The sequence below is a fragment of the Psammomys obesus genome, unplaced genomic scaffold (genome assembly GCF_907164565.1).
Source record: "Psammomys obesus unplaced genomic scaffold, mPsaObe1.curated_primary_1811, whole genome shotgun sequence".
Taxonomy (NCBI): domain Eukaryota; kingdom Metazoa; phylum Chordata; class Mammalia; order Rodentia; family Muridae; genus Psammomys; species Psammomys obesus.
This window is the reverse complement of record NW_026591598.1, coordinates 5,598,493-5,615,568: the sequence shown is the minus strand read 5'-3', so window position 1 is coordinate 5,615,568 and position 17,076 is coordinate 5,598,493. Positions and strand designations below refer to the sequence as shown.

The 17,076-nt window shown below is 44.7% G+C and overlaps 1 protein-coding gene across 2 annotated transcripts in view; it reads right to left on the bottom strand.

Moving 5' to 3' along the window:
• Positions 1-5,701: 5,701 nt before the first annotated feature.
• The window catches only part of Clspn (claspin), a 33,658-nt gene continuing 22,283 nt past the window's right edge, over positions 5,702-17,076 (bottom strand). For both annotated transcript variants that reach the window (XM_055611192.1, XM_055611193.1), the window contains 9 exons: positions 14,895-14,970; positions 14,385-14,482; positions 10,632-10,796; positions 10,403-10,524; positions 9,803-9,930; positions 9,261-9,363; positions 8,419-8,501; positions 8,057-8,218; positions 5,702-7,161 (listed from right to left, as the gene is read on the bottom strand). In XM_055611192.1, coding sequence (XP_055467167.1) covers positions 7,051-7,161; positions 8,057-8,218; positions 8,419-8,501; positions 9,261-9,363; positions 9,803-9,930; positions 10,403-10,524; positions 10,632-10,796; positions 14,385-14,482; positions 14,895-14,970 — 1,048 coding nt within the window. In that variant the 3' untranslated portion in view covers positions 5,702-7,050. The remainder of the gene's footprint in view (positions 7,162-8,056; positions 8,219-8,418; positions 8,502-9,260; positions 9,364-9,802; positions 9,931-10,402; positions 10,525-10,631; positions 10,797-14,384; positions 14,483-14,894; positions 14,971-17,076) is intronic.

Below are 17,076 nucleotides of genomic sequence, written 5' to 3'. Positions count from 1 at the left end.
AAAGGAAGTTGAGAGCTCCCCACAAGGAGCTCTGAGGTTAGAATGGCTCTTCGGAGTCGTCCCCACCTGATCTGAGCTGGCCAGGCCTTTACATACCTGTCCTCAGCAGAGGTGAGCTGTGCCGGAAAGGGGCCTGGCCTTGCAAGGTACTCTGTGGCTGAGACAAGCCTCAAAGGCTCAGCCATAGGAAGTTCCGCCCACAATGTTCCCAGCAGCTGGGTCAGTAAGATCTTCAGTGAAGGGCTCACCCCACCTGCCACAAATGCTCATCACATGCGTTAAACGGCCCACAGGGTTAGCTTGGGCCACAAGCTCTGGGCTCCAGGCTCAGTTACCAGCCTGTTAGGCACTGAGCCTTGGGGATGGTCAGGCGAGCCTTAATACTCAGCTTTCGGATCCATTCATGCAACTAGCATTCACTGAGATTTCCTGGGCCAGGCCTGGAGGCGGACACTTTCCATTTTTTCTATTTAATCCTCACAACTGTGGAGTGAGTATTAGGGCAGATTATTCAGATGAGATCAAGTTATTAAGTGGCTTTCACAGTCCAATGACACTTTAAGAAATGACACTCACAAAGGGGCAAGTGTTATTTCTGCTGTCAAAGACTCTTCGGGCCACAAAAGGTCTTGGCTGCGTTCCACCTGTGTGTGACGTGTAACAGGATGGCTGGAGGTTGGCAGTCGGAGCATATCCTCGGCTGGAGCCAAGCATTCTGTTCCAGAGCCCCCTGCTTCAGCTCCTTCCTAAGAGAGGTGAGAGAGGTGAGGACTGTAAAGTCCTGCCGGAGGCCACTGTCAGCCAAAAGGAAGCAGGAGATTGCGGCTCCAGAAACCCCTTAGCACCCCGTATCTCTCCATGGGGACAAAGGCTGCGGACAGAAAGCCATCAGCCCCGACTTGCTCTCATTCTTGGTCAATTAAGCCTTTCTAAGCCTGATGGTAGGGGTGTGTACCTTTAATCCCAGCACTTGGGAAGCAGAGGCAGGTGTGTGGGACTGAGGCTAGCCTGGGCTACATACATAGTGAGAGCATCTCAAAAAACAAAAACCGAACCTTTCAGCACATCCAGGCCCCAACGTGAAGTTTTGTTTTTGTTTTGTTTTTTTTTTTAGTTTTTTTCATTTTAGTTTAATTTAGAAAGAGGGAGGAGGGGTACTTGGATGCTATTTTTTTTTTTTCTGAGAATGACTGGATACATTTACTCAATACTCCTGCTCTCCTCCCCACTACATACCACACACAGCATGTGCATGCACACACACACACACACACACACACACACACACACACACACACACGAACGCACTCGGCCTTCCCTCCTGGGCTCCCAGAACCTAATTTTTCACATTTAGAAAACCCAGATGATTTTTGCCTGGGTCCATCTGGTTTTCCAAATAACCTGTCTTTTTGATAAATAACGTAAGTTAAATTAGACAAGACAAACAAAGAGAGGGGTGAGCAATCAGCTCCCCCCCCCCAGCCTCTGAGAAAAAGAGGGGGCTGAAAAGCCCAGAGCACAGTTCACTCCCCACTGGTCCCCAGCACTTTCAACCCATGGACTGGGCCAGTGCTTCTCCAGCCTAGAGTGGGGAGAGCTTAGCCACCCCCGCTCCTGGCCTACCAACCCACCAGCCCTAAAAAAACACCACATGCCGTGTTTCATCTGAACGTTAGCAAAGAACCCAAGTGTTCAACCCCAAAGCTTTCTCCAATCACCCTTAGGCTGTGGCTACTTCAAACTCCCTCTTCTCATTATGTACCCCACCACAGGGAAGAACGAAATCAATACACTGAAAATGAAAAACCTTTAAGGTGAGAGAAGATGGGAGAGAAAGAGGGGATGGGAAGGGCATGGGTAGAACTAAGATGGTGTAACTAAGGGATGCAGCGATCTGGCGCCTTGTTCTCAGAAGGTCAGATCGGAGGCCGACACCAGCTGCACACAAAGCCAGGCCTGTTTTTCTAGTTCACATCGAGAGTCCTGGCAATACCCATAGGCCTTCATTCCTACAGCTGTCAAAGTCTCAGAATAGCACTAGCAGCCACTGGCTGCTGGATTAGGTAGCCCCATGGTCTGGGAGAGCAGAGGGCTTTGCTAAGGCATGGCGTCATCTCCTACCCACCCAGCCAATGTGCCCAGGCCTCAGCCCCATCCTCTCCTAAGCGTCGAGTTGGCTATGCAGCCACATTCCATCGTACCTTTAGTCCAGCCATAACCCAGTGAGCCGCACAAAGTCAGCTCACATGAGTGCCTGCCTCCAGTTGAGGGGACAAATCCAGAGGGAAAGACTTAGACAGAGCGAGGTCTCACACCTCTATCTCTAGTCCATGCTCCTTTAGAAAGTGTTATAAACAAGTCAGCCATGGTGGCTCACACCTGTAATTCTGGCTGCAGCGACCAAGGCAGTGAATAAGCTAGCAGAGCCTACACAGTGAGGTGCAGGCTAGCCTGAGCTATAGTGTAAGACCTCACCTCAAAAATACAAAAATAGGGGCCAGAGGGGTGGCTTAGGTGGCTACAACTGTCTGTAGCCTCAGCTCCAAGGGCTCTCATGTCCTCTTTTGGCTGCCTTGGGCACCTGCACATACATGGCATACACACACACACACACACACACACACACACACACACACACACACACAGTACATGAGTGGGTATGCTCACACCATGTGCAAATAAAAATAAATCTTAAAACAAAAATAAAATAAAAAAAATACTTCTTTTTGAGACCGAGTCTCACTATGTAGCCATGGCTGTCCCGAAACTCACTCTGCAGACCAGGCTGGCCTTGAACTCACAAGAGACTTGTCTGCCTCTGCCTCCCTAGTGTTGGAATTAAAAGCATGAGCCACCATAATCTGCTATAAAGTACTTTTTAAAAAGTGTTGCTAGCAATTCAGCTCTGAGTTTTTCACCAGGTGTCTCAACACTTACTGCTCAAAGAATATTAATTAAATAACTTTATGTATCAGTTACAATGCTATCCCACGTAACAAAATAGTCTTTCAAGGAATTGGTCTTAACTGATAAAACGAACCTAACATAAAGTAGAAAACTGTGATAAAAAATCTAGAAGTGTAGGGACCATTACACAGGTTACATCATCCCTCAGAGTGACGGTGGCCAACGGAGGTGTTTCTGAGGAAGAGGCACTTAAGACAAGTGTGTTGAGAATTACACATCAGCCAAAGACAGAGGTTGGAGGTAAAGGCAAGCCAACAGATTGGAAGGTACTTCAGAAGGGCCGGAGGCTGAGCACAAGGGAGCAGACTGAGGCTGTAAAGCTGGCCTTTATCACGCAGGGCCTCCTGTGCCCTGAGTTTAAACTATTTCGAGTGTGATAGAACACTGAAGAGTTTATTAGATTAGATTTAAAAAAAAATTATAGATTCATTTATGTGTATGGATGTGTACTGCCTGAGTGTCTGGGAGTTACAGAAGGCTGTAAGCTACCATGTGGGTGCTAGGAATAAAACCCATGATGTGCTCTTAACTGCTGAACTATCTCTCTGGCCCCTAGTATTTTTGTTTTTGTTTTTTTACACAGGGTTTCACCATTATAGTTGTCTCTGTTCCCCGCTCACCCTCTACAGGCCTGAACCATGCTGCTCAGGCTTTCCCTCGAGCTTGTGGCAATCCTCCTGCCTCTGTACCGAGTGCTAAGATTATAGGCATTCACCACCACACCCAGCTCTGAAAAGTTTGTTTTCGATGTTAGGGATTGAACCCTAAGCCTTGTGCCTGCTAAGCAAATAACCTGACAACGAACAACAACCCTTCCCCAGGGAAAGGTTTAGAGCAGACAGTGCATCCTCCACTCATTACGCACGTGGAAAGGGCACCTTCTGCCTGCTATGGAGACTGGAAGAAAAGGAAGCAAAGACAGAAGCGAGGACATCAGGGGACTACTGCAGCACCCTGGAAAGAAGCTGAAACTCAGCACAGCCCTGGCTGCAGAGCTGGAATAAGCGAGCCAATTCAAGATGCAAATTATGAGAAAGAACTTACAGACAGGCCTGCAAATGGACAAGAATGTTTTTTACTTTTCCTTCTCGAGGGATGGGGATGCAGCAATAACTAATTTTTCACGATTTATTTTTATTATTTTAAAATTGTGTGTGCGTTTGTGCATGAGAGTGGAGGTGTCTGGGAAAGGCTAGAGGCACTGGATTCCCCTGGAGCTGTAGTTAATAGGCGACTGTAAGACACATGACGTGGACACTGGGAACTGAACTCAGGTCCTCTGGAAAAGCAGCCTCTGAGCCATTAGAAATTAATTTTTGAGCCGGGCATAGTAGCACACGCCTTTAATCCTAGCACTCGGGAGGCAGAGGCAGGCAGATCTCTGTGAGTTCCAGGCCAGCCTGGTCTACAGAGTGAGTTCCAGGGCAGCCAGGGCTACACAGAGAAACCCTGTCTCAAAAAAAACAAAACAATAAAAACATAAATAAAAATAATCTCAATCCAGGGAGAAGTTTACAGAGAAGTTGAGATGATAGGGGGTCTGGGAGGCTCAGCCTCTAGAGATTTAAAGCCTCTAAAAATCAAATACAACTTGATATTTTACAGAAGATTCTTCACAGCTTGTGCAGCTGTGGATTGACATGAATTAGGGAGGAGCAGAGATGGATTTAAATGACTTCAATACCACATGCCCCTACTTGGTAAGTATATTTTCATAATGAAAAGTAACCTAGAATTAAAGACTTCATTTTTTTCTTCCTTAAAGAACATGTTCTTTGGGGCCAGCAAAATGGCTCAGTAGGTAAAGGCACTTGCTGCCAAACCAGAGGACCTGGGTTCAATCCCCAGGACCCATATGGAGGAAGGAGAAAACTAACTTTTGCAAATTATCTTTCTATTTCTACATGTGTTCCTATACATACACACAAATATAAATTAAATATAAACATAAATTAAATGCAGCAAGATTAAAGAAAATAGGGAGCTGGAGAGATGGCTCAGTGGTTAAGAGCACTTTTTTTTTTTTTAAGAGGATCCGGGTTCAATTCCCAGCACCCACATGGCAGCTCACAACTGTCTGTAACTCCAGTTCTAACGGATCTGACACAGACATAAAAGTAGGTAAATAAATATGAAATAAAAATAAATAAAAATTAAAACATTACAGATAATAGAATACATTTCCCCAGAGACTCAAAGAAAAGCAATTTATCTCCCAGATTTGTTGGGCAATGACTTTCTTCTATTTAGTGGTCAGTTCCTTTTTATCATTTCTTCTAAGAAGAGTATGTGGAGCGAATGGAGTGCCTGCTCAGCCTAGGCATGGCCCTCGCTTTGCTCCCAAGTAACTTACCACTCCAACAGGGTATGTGGAGAAGCGGAAGGGAGAGCTGTGACCTCACCTCTTGGCTCTCTTGCTGAGCGGTGAGGAGGTACCTTGGTTAGGTGCTCAGAGAGTGCTAGCTATCACCTTGGGCCCAGAGCAACACCCAAGTATATGCAAAGCCCGCCAAGGAGAAGGTGCCCCCCGCAAGGACGCATGGACCCTCTCCTTCTGACTGGCTCTGAATTCAGACCACTAAGTGGGCAGTCTGATCATTCAGGGATGGAGAAGCCAGCAAAGGGCAGCTGCAGAGCCCTTTTATTCCCCGGAAGGGAAACATCCTGAAAATGAGATACTCTCTTAACTTAGGCACTGACCTCAGAATGAGCACTCAAGCTGGACAGCAAACCCTGCCCTTAAGGAAATGAGATTTATTGAAAAATCTACATACATATTAAAACAGCTTTATACACATTTCTCCTATTACAAGATTACAAATATACAAATGTATGTTCTGTCCAAGTCAGCATCCTGAGTATTAGAAATAAAATAAACAAAAAGCCCTATCAACCAAGAGAAAACCTACATCTTAATTTCATCAGTTGAACTGGCTGGTTTATGTCTCTCAAAAGACAGACACAATCTTACTCAACTTCCCATGGTCAGCTTTTGACACTGAAACCCAACATAATCCTGGAATGGTTTTTGCAATGCAACACTGAATTCAGTTCTGAGGGGGGAAATTGGTGTATATTTCTGAAAGCCCAGGGACAGGTCAAAGAAAGTGATGGCAGTTCTTTTCAATAATTTTATTAAATTTCACTGTTCTGATCTCAATATTAGTGATGAAGCAGTAAAATGTTCTCTGATTGGTCAGGGCAACAAACTCAGCCCAAGAGATGTAATAAATAGTGGTCAGGCAGATGGATCTCTGTGAGTTAAAGGCCAGCCTGATCTACAAAGTGAGTTCAGGACATCCAGGGTTACACAGAAAAATCCTGCTTCAAAAAACGGGAAAAAATATTAAAAAGTGGTTGGATTTCTTCTAGTCTGCAGAAGGGAGAGAGGCTCAGGAACAAACGCTTTAAGTTGAGACTCTTGTCCCAGAGAAGGTCTCTCTCCCACGGATTACCCAGTGCCGGTGGCCACTGGGTATAACCCCTCTTCTTCCAACATTACTGCAGAAAATGAGGGTTGATCTCTTTATACACTCAGTACCAGCTTATGTCCTTATCTCAAAGGCATTAAAGGTTAATCAGAAATCAAGGCTAGAGGCTTACAGGACACAGAAGGAAGGAGACTGATGCAGCAGCCGGGTGGGTGTTGCTTAGATCCTCCATCTTAGCTGCTCACGCTGAGGCCTGGCAGCCATGTCCCATGGTGTGGAGGAATCATCCTGGTACTGGCTTTCAGTAATTTTCTATAATGGCACACTTTCTTTCTTCTCCAAACACCCCCACTTCAAAGTGGTGTCAACCCAGGAAACTGCTAGGAAAAATGTCAAATGCTTAACAGAAGTGAGACTTCAATTATTCTGGAGGTCGATGCTGCAGAGTCTGCAGTGACAACACTGGTGGCCAAGCTGGAAAATAACACCAGGAAAGAAAAGAACGCTGCTGAGAGCCGTGCTGTAAGAAGAACTCTGCGCATAATGCAGATCATGAGCACCAGAGCGGGTCGTCAGCAGAAACATCAGTTCCACCTTTCCATGCCAGACCTACTTTGAGTAGTTTTGACAGACGCTGGTCGCCTGGATGGTGTTAGCTTTCCAAGTATCTGAAGATGCTTCGCTTTGGTCCTGGACTGTTCTTATCTGTCTTTAGCCGCTTAGGAGACGGTGACATCATTAATGATGGTCCCCTTCTTCTCACCTAGAGAGAACACAGGAGTCAGGACCACCTCAAGACTCACACAAATGCTTACCTTCAGTGAGTTCTTTAGCAACTCAGTCAAATCACAGATGATTAACAGACAAAAAAGAAAGGGGAGCTGGAGAGATGGCTCAGAGGTTAAGAGCACTGGCTGTTATTTCAAAGGTCCTGAGTTCAATCTCCAGCAACCATATGGTGGCTCACAACCATCTATAATGAGATCTGGTGCCCTCTTCTGTTGTGCAGGCACATATGCAGGCAGAGTACTATATAAATGAAAGAGAAAGAGAGAGAGAAAGAAAGAAAAAAAGAAAGAGAAACTTTGAAGGCAAATTTAAAAGCTGACTGTCGATCTGAGTGTGGAGGTTAGAGGTTTTTGTTGTCTTCCTCTGTTGTTCTCTAACCTGTTCCTTAAAGTCAGAGTCTTCTCTGAACAAAAGTTTGACATTTCAGCTAGGACAGCTGGCCAACAAGCTTCCAGGATCTGCCCGATGTTGAGGTTATAAAATTGCACAGCCATACAGCTATGCCTGGCATTTAACATGATGCTAGGGTTCAGACTAAGGTCCTCATACTTGCACAGAGAGAACTCTTAACCCCCCCCCCCCATCGACATGCTTTTATAATTAAAACAAATAAATCTGGGGCTGAAGAGATGGCTCAGTGGCTAAGGTACTTGCTCCTCTTGCAGAAAGACCAGATTCTGTTCCCAGCACCCACAGGACAACTTGCAGTTGTCTGTAATTCCAGTTCCGGGGGATCTGGCACCCTCTTCTGACTTCTCCAGGTACTAGACATGCACACAGTGCATGTACATATAGGTAGGTAAAATACAAACAAATCTTACCACAAGTAAGCTATATTTGGGAAGCATATCAGTTATCAGATCCTCTACCTGAGGCTTAGATGATTCCTTTACTGCCTCCGCCTTGGTGGGAGAAAGTGTATGGAAGACAAAGTTTCTTGAGTTTCGGGGAGCGCTGGGGTTGAGATCAGACAGGGCAGCGAGTTTCTGAAGCACAGCTTTGGGCTGATTCAGCAAGGAGCCTGTCTTCAGCTAAGGAAACAAGAGTCACTTGATATCAAACCACAGATGCCACAAAGAAGAAGTCCACCCATCCCTGTCTGCCTTGCCTGGTGCTGAGGGGATCATTTCTACCTTAAGCAAGACCTGCCCACTTCCTGTGGCCACCTCCCTCCCTGAATGACCATCTGATCTACAGACCACGATGTCAGATTAACAGGGTCCTAACTAACCTGGTGAGCACCTCCTGGTCTGATGGCTTCAAAGGGGTTACTGGACACAGACTTTGATTCCTGAACAACCACAGTACGATTGGCTGGAAAGAAAACATAGAAATAAGTGTTCTTGGCAAAGCTGGGTAGAATCTCTTCTACATTCAAATGAGCGAAGAGAACTTAAAAGCTGACGTAAGAACTCATTTATTTTATATTCATGACCTTAAAACTATAGCAAGTGTCACCAAGGAGACAATGAAATTAAGCTTATCGATTAATCATTAACAAGGCCTAATTTAAGAAAAAACAGCAGTTGGTGATTGTGGAGTAGAGTATGAGAGCCCATTTCTGGAGTTCAGTACACGGACGCTCAAATCCCAGCTCTAACACTTGAGCACAGAAATCCTGAGCAACAATTCACAATTCACCAGCCAAGCCTTAAAACTTAAAGCAGTACTGGAGAGATGGCTCAGTGGTTAAAAGTACTGGCAGCTCTCAGAGAACCTGAGTTCAATTCCTAGAACGTACATGGCAGTTGATAAACATCTATAGTTCCAGAGGCTCTGGCACCCTCTCACAGGTGTACTTGTAGCAAAACATCAATGCACATAAAAATAAATAAATATTTAAGAAAAAAAAAACTTGAAGCAAAACAAACTAAATAAACCAAAGCACAACATCTACTGACAGATGGCTTAAGAGCCAACCTCTGTCCCTCCTCACCTTGATGGCCCCTTTAAGACAGTATTACAGAAATGCTATGTTAGCTGCCATAGTCCCCGGAGGTTAGAGTCCCATCCAAGGCTCCAGCACTGACAATCCAAGTAGCTAGACCCAAAAAGAACCAAGCAAGAGCTCACCGTTCTTCTGCAGAGCTTTGGCTGTGACTTTCTTGGCCAGCATCATAAACTGACTGTCCTCCCCAACATCCTCTTCTTCGGCAGAAATTTTCCCCTGTTGAGCCTGAACATGAAGACCATACAGTATTAGCCAGGTAGGGCGGCACATGCCTATAATCCCAGCGCTTGGAAAGCTAAGGTGGGAGGATTACCATGACTTCAAGGCCAGTTTGGGACACATAATGACAGACTGAGGAGAGGCAGAGGTTGGCTCTAAAGCCATCGGTCAGTAGAACTTGTGCTTAGGTTTATTTAGCTTGTTTTGCTTCAAGTTTTTGTCTCCAAAACAAACAAAACAAACTCATGCAACATTAGATTACCAACAGCTTTCCCAAACAGTCAGTGTAAAGGGGCTGGAGAGAGCTCAGTGGTTAGGAGCACTGGCTGCTCTTCTAGAGGATCTGGGTTCAACTCCCAGCACCCACATGGCAGCTCATAAATGTATACAGCTCCAGTTGCAGGAAGTCTAATGCCCTCTTCTGAGCTCTGCCGGCACTCTCTACCTGTTCCCGAAGCCACTGCTCTCGTTCAATTCGCTCCTTCCTCCACTTGGCTTCAGTCTCATCAAGCTGCTCTTCAACCTGATCGTCATCAGAGTCTCTGTGGAACAGATCCATCTGGGAGGTGTCATCTAAAGGAAGGAGGAAAGGCGCTTAGCATTCTGTAATCCTCAAGGAGAGAGTGGTCAGACAGACAACCACAAGCCTGCATCTGTAGGACATGGACACGAGCCTTTCCCAGCACAGAAGAAATAAATGGATACAGCTATGTCTACCACATAGCCTGGTGTGTAGGCGGTTTTCTGTTTGTTGTTTTTTTTCCCCCAGAAAGGGCTGCAAGCAGCCAGGTTGGCTTTGAACTATGGAGCTAAGGATGATTGAATCCTGATCCCTCCTCCTCCTCCCAAATCCTGGGATTACAGGCATGCACCGCCATGTCTGCTTGTTTTCTAATGTGCTGCTGGGGATGGAACTCATGGCATCCATGTTCTAGGTAAGCAACCTACCAACCAGGACTCCTGGCTTAGTTCTGACTGCCATTTACCATCTTAAAGTGGACAAAAATGTATGCTGGAACCATTTCTTTTTAAAGGACCAAGATACCTATGTGTCTCCATCGGAATTTTCTCGTTCGTCCAGGCCCATCGCTATGCAGATCCCCATCAGCAAGGTACCTCTCTTGGTATAACCTCAGTCGTCGCTTATCATCATCCAACATGGCTTTCCTACAACAGAAGAGACAAGGTGCTCAACACCAGGACCATTCATTCTGTCAGGTAACATGGTGGCTTGAGGCGCCCTCCTGCTTAGAAAGGCTTGTTAGGGTACTAACATGTGTATTTTCTTGACCTGACTCTCCAGTTCCTCATCAGATGGAAGCACTTCCTCAATGATGTCTTCTTCATATTCATCGATCTCTTCCCCATCATACTCATCTTCACTTCCCACATCACTTCCTGACACCTCCGCCTCATCTTCCAAGAACTTCTTCAATCTCCTAGAAAGCAATTTGAAAGATTAGAAAGCAGACAATGGACACATACATGGAATATGGATACAGTAAGAAAAGCAGAAAGCCACTGTGGCTACCCTGCTCCAGGGGACAGCCCCACAGGAGTGATCCTCCACAAACCCAGTTACATCACAGAGCAAAAACAAACAGCTGAAAACAGGGTGGGCTTGGTGTGGTAAAGGGGGTGGAGTGACGGCTCTCAGGATGGAGGGACAATGAGAGAAGCAGAGAAATGAATGTGACCAGAAAGTATTGAATACATGTATGAGATAGTCAAAGAATTAATAATAAAAGAAAATTAAAATGTAGAACCATTAATAACAGGCTTAAATTTATAAGATACATATTGATAATATCTCAAATACTCTTTTTAATATATTTTTTTTAAAGATTTATTTATTATTTATATGGCATTCTGCCTGCACACCAGATCTCATTATAGATGGTTATGAGCCACCATGTGGTTGCTGGGAATTGAACTCAGGACCTCTGGAAGAACAGCCAGTGTTCTTAACCTCTGAGCCATCTCTCCAGCTCCTCTTTTTGATATTTAAACGGTGGTCACTTAGCCCATACCATGGCCAGGAGCTGTTCTTTATAGATATTACCATTACCCTCTTTCTTAGGAATGGGTACTAGTACCTCTGTCATTTTATAGTTAAGAAAGAGAATATCTAAGACACAAGGACACTGGAAGCTATAACACTCAAGATGACACTAGTTCTGGGAGGAATTAGAGATATTTGTAGAGAAATCACATGTAAGGAGGCTCAGAGAGACCAAACAATTCACTAAAATTACCACAAGTATGAGGTGGGAGGGACTCAGCCTAGGCTTGGGCAATCCTACAGCCAGAAAACTTGATATATTTTGTGTGTGAGTGCCTGCATGCAGAGGTCTGGGGACACCTTGTGGGAGTCAGTTCCAGCCTTCCACCTTGAGTCAGGGTTCAGCTGCTTCACTGTGTATTCCAGGCTAGTTGACCCACAAGCTCCCAGGTCATTTTCACTCTCTTTAAAAAACGAACAAAAGCCAGACATGGTGGCACATGCTTGTAATCCCAGCACATGAGGAGGCAGAGACAGGAGGATCTCTGTGAATTTAAGGACAGCTTGGCCTATAATGTGAGTCTGGGACAGCCAAGGCTACACAGAGAAACTCAGTCTTAATACAAAACAAAACAAACAAACCCAAGTCCAAAGCATAGCAAAAACCCCAAACTTAAAATTACTTCATTATTTTATGGGTGTTTTGCTTGAGTGTATGTCTGTGTACCACATGCTTGTAGTGCCTGCAGAAGACAAAAGTGGATGGCAGATCCCCTGGAACTGGAGTGATAGATGGCTGTGAACCACCATGTGGGTGCTAAGAATTCAATCTGTGTCCTCTGGAAGAGCAGCCAGTGCTCTTAACCACTGTGACATCTCTCCAGCTCCCCTATTCTCCTGTTGCTTAGTAGTGCTGGGATTCTAGATGCACACTATAATCCCAGCTGGCTTGCTTCCTTCCTTCTAACGTATGGGCTCTGGAGATTGAACTCAGGTCATCAGTCTTGCACAGCTATCAGTTTCACCCAGAGCCATCTCCAGGTTCCAGAAAACTCTTAATATATTCCCTACTATTTGGGAGTAGCTGTTAGGAGGTTCAAACTAGTTTGTTTTGTATTTGAGCTCACCAGTGCTTAGAGAACAGTATGATGCAGTGAGTTCAGGATTCCCAATTGACTGAGACCACCACAGTTTGTCTTCTTCTATTTTCTTTTTTGGCTGAGTCTAGACTTACACCCACCTCTAAGCTTCAACTCCACTCTTACATTTTGAGACATTTCTTATTAAGTTGCCTAGGTTGACTATACCTCTGTGGGCCAGGGTGATCTTCACTTATCAATTTCCTACTTTAGCATTCAAGTAGAGTTACAGGACTGTACCACCAGCCCGGCCTATTGATTTTTTTTCTACTTCATTCTCTTTGAGAAGAAGGCAGCTATCGACCGTGGCCTCAAAGTCTTGTGATCTATGGTTACAAGAAGCAGAAATTTGGAGGGTCTAAAAGATGACTTCTTTTCCCCCTTTTTGAGTCAAGGTCTCTACATAGCCCTGGCTGTCCTGGAATTCACTATGTACACCAGACTGGCCACTGTGGAATGCACAGAGATCCACCTGCCTCTGCTTCCTGAGTGCTGGGACTAAAGGCGAGCGGCACCATTGCCTGGACTGGAGAGTCCCTTTAAGTGTCCCTAGTCACCAGGTTTCCCAGTCTTCTCAGTAATGTAGCTGAGCAGTTCAGCTCTGGCTAACAGTCTTTAAAAACTCGGATTTGAAGACCTCTGCAGTTAAATAAAGCTTACCAACCACTGACTCGGGGGGATAAGATCTATGGATAATTTAAAGCTGTAAAAAAAACGTAAGGTGACAGGTGACAAATTAGAACCCCAACTGGATCTTAAAAGGATGGAATGATAGGCCAAAAGCAACAATATAAACTTAATAGATCAAAATAATGTCCTGGATATGAATCCAAAAGTCCTGCACATGCTCTATGTTAACGGAGACTTCTTTAAAATCATAGTACTATGGATATGCTACAAGGAGGGACAGTCAGATGAAAAATTAAACACACAGGGAAATTATTTAAATCTCAATTATCTAAGAATATTTGCATAAAAAGTTAAAAAGAAATTGTCAGAACTTTCATATACATTCCGGCCAACCAATATAAACAACTCTCTTCCTTTCCCCTCCTGCCTTCCCTCCATTTTTGTGTTACTGGGGATAAACCCAGAGCCTTGTACATACCAGGCAGTGCTCTACTATTGACCTACGCTTCCAACCCCTGTTTATCTGTCCATTTGTAGGTCTGTCTGTCCATCCCTCCATTCACCCACCCACCTATTTTTTGGGGTATGTAGTGTTGGAGCTTGTCAGGGCCTCATTTATACAAGGCAAGCACTCTACCAAAAGAAAAAAAAGTGAGCCATTTGCCCAAGATGAGAATCAAGAAAACTAAGAATGACGGAAATTCAGAGGAGGAAGGTTCCAGGCAATGTCAGTTATCTACGAGATCCTTCGGTTACAGGAAGTGATTTGATTCTTGTGACCTTGGGCTACATGACAGAAGTACAACAGCCAGAGCACATCCAAGCAGAAAGAGAATATGCCAGGACATGAGAAGAGCAGAAGAAACACTGCTGAGAATGTCACTAGGTCAGGGAGGAAGCATAGAGACAGGACTTAAAGAAAACACAACTATCTTTGAGAGTCAAGAAGTTGGCCATAGAAGGATTTTTAAAAACTTATTAGTTTGTGTGCATGTGTGCGCACAGTGTGAAGGTCAGAGGACAACTCTTGGTTTTCTGCTTTCACCATGGGATCTACAGACTGAGTCAAGGTTGCACAGGAAGCACTCTTACTGCTGAGTCATCACATTTGCCTCAAGGCCACGAGCGAATCTGTTTAATTTACATTAACCACAAAAAGTAGAAACTGAACCATCAAGTTTGCGTAAAAAGGTAACAACCTATACCTCAACTCAGGAGAGTTGTCTAGAAGCTGAAGGAAGGAACATAATACCTACATTTGCCTTTTCATCTTCTCAGACTGCTTCAGGAGCTCTTCTTCATCCTCCTCCTGGTCCAGGGCCAGCTCTTCATCACTAGAGTTGCTGTGTTCATCCTGCGATGACAGAGCAACACACTCAGAGTTCTACCCAATGACACAGGGATTGCATGAAGGGATCGCTGCCCTGCCATGAATGTATAATGAAGGTTTGTGTGCTCTTTCACCTGTTCTGAAACTTATTTTGCAGACAGAGTTTTGTTTTGTGTAGTCCAGGCTGGCCTTGAACTCATAAACCTCCTATCTCAGCCTCCCAAGTGCTGGGATTACAGGCATGTGGTCCTGAGTTTGAACTCCAGCACCATGAGACAAAACCGGAAGGCAACAGCAAGATTTACGAACTTCTGTCCCCAGGCCTCACCATAGGACATTGCTTCTGGTTAGACACTAACCTCAGAATTCTCAAGTAGTGATGCAAGAGCAAGAACCCGAGGGGAGTAGAGCAGAGTTTGGATCCCTCTGCACTCACCTCATCGCTAGTAAATCCATTTTCCCTTGAAACAAGCTGAAAGTCTCCAAATTCCTCCTCTTCGCCCTCTTCCTCCCTAGAAGACAAATCACTAAGTTACTGTAAGCAAACCACAAGCAGTCAGCCAAACTAAGAACTTAAGAGATTTATCAGTACTAGTAACTTCTTTAAGAAAGAGGAAATAAAATATTTTGTCTTTTAAAAATGTTTTGAGGGCTGGAGAGATGGCTCAGAAGTTAAGAGCACTGGCTGGTCTTCCTAAGGTCCTGAGTTCAATTTCCAGCAACCACATGGTAGCTCATAACCATCTATAATGATATCTGGTGCCCTCTTCTGGCCTGCAGGCAGAACACTGTAGACATAATCAATTAAAAAAGAAACTTAAAATGTTTTGAGCTTGATGGGTAAAGCACTTACTATGCAATTTTTGTGATAACTGGGGTTTTGATCCCCAGGACCCACATCAAGGCCAGGCTGACAGAGTGGCCCACCTGTAATTACAGCCTCATAAGGATGCCCAGGGTGGACAAACTAGAAAAACTAGACATGCCTGTGTGTAGTGGCACACATCTTCAATCCCAGCACTCGGGAGGCAGAGGCAGGCTGATCTCTGTGGGTCTGAGGCCAGCCTGGTCTACCCAGTGAGTTCCAGGCCAGCCATGGCTACATATTGAGACCCTATCTCAAAAACAAAACAGAAAAAAGTATATTCACACTATTATATAAGCAATGTCCAAAGTCCTCCAGCTAGTGAAACTGTACCCCTACTAAACAGATCTTCATTCCTCTCTCTAGCTACCATCAAATTTCACTTTCTGTCTCCATAAAACTGCTTATTCCACAGACCATATATATGTGGACGTTGACAGTATTTGCCCTTCTATGACAAAATTTCTTGCTCCTAGCATAACATTTTCAGGTTGCTCCACACTGAGGCATAATTCTTCCTGTTGGGCTGGGTGATGGTATACACTTGGAGGATTACCAGATTGAGGTCAGCCTGAACTAACAGTGAATTCCAGGCCAGTATGGGCTGCACAGGAAGACCTGGTCTCAAACAACAAAAACAAATTTCCTTCCTTTTGAAGCCATTTAATACATATAAATTTTATTTAGCAGATGTGCTGGCTAGTTTTATGTCAACTTGACACAAGCTATAATCATCAGAGAGGAGGGAATCTCAATTGAAAAAATGCCTCCATGAGACAGAGCAGTATATAAGCCTGTAGGACATTTTCTTTTCCTTTTTTTCATCTTATTTATTTATTTTTTTTTAATGTACATTGGTGGTTTGCCTGCATGTATGTGTGTGTGAAGATGTCAGACCCTGGAACTGGAGTTACAGACAGTTGTGAGCTGCCTTGTGGGTGCTGGGAATTGAACCCAGGCCAGTGCTCTTAACCACTGAGCCATCTCTCTAGCCCCTGTAGGGCATTTTCTTAATGAATGATAAGGGAGTGAATGGGGCTATTCCTGGGCTGGTGGTCCTGCGTTCTAGAAAAAGCAGGTTGAGCAAGCCCGTAAGCAGCACCCCTCCAGGGCCTCTGTATCAGCTCCTGTCTCTAGGTTCCTGCCCTGCTTGAGTTCCTATCCTGACTTCCTTTGATGATGGACAGTGATGTGGATGGAAGAGTACACTAAATAAACCCTTTCCTCCCCAATTTGCTTTTTGTCATGTTGTTTTATCACAGTAATAATAACCTTAACTAAGATAGCAGCCCACTGCATTCCCTCTTCGTTAGGCTATTATCGAGTAATGTTAAACATAAATTATAGAAACCTGTTTCATTCAGTTATTTATAAGAAAGGAGTTCATCTGGCTGAGGCTGGCCTTAAACTGTCTTGCCTTTATTTATTTACACACTTATTTCTTTAAGGTGTGTGCATGCGCAAGTGTGTGCATCTCTAAGTACATGCCACTGCCTGCATAGAGGTCAGAGGGCAACCTATAGGAGGTAGTTCTTTACTTCTGCGTTAGACACCAGGGATTGAGCTCAGGTCTTCAGGCTTAGTGGCAAGTACCCTTACCCACTGAGCCATTTATCTGGCTCTGAACTTCTGATTCTCTTGCCTGTTTCCTGAATATTGGATTCCAAGCATGACCAAACCAGGCTGTTTTTCATTTGTTTTGTTTTGAGGCAAGTCTTTTCCATGTCACTCACTTGGCCTGGAGCTTACTCCA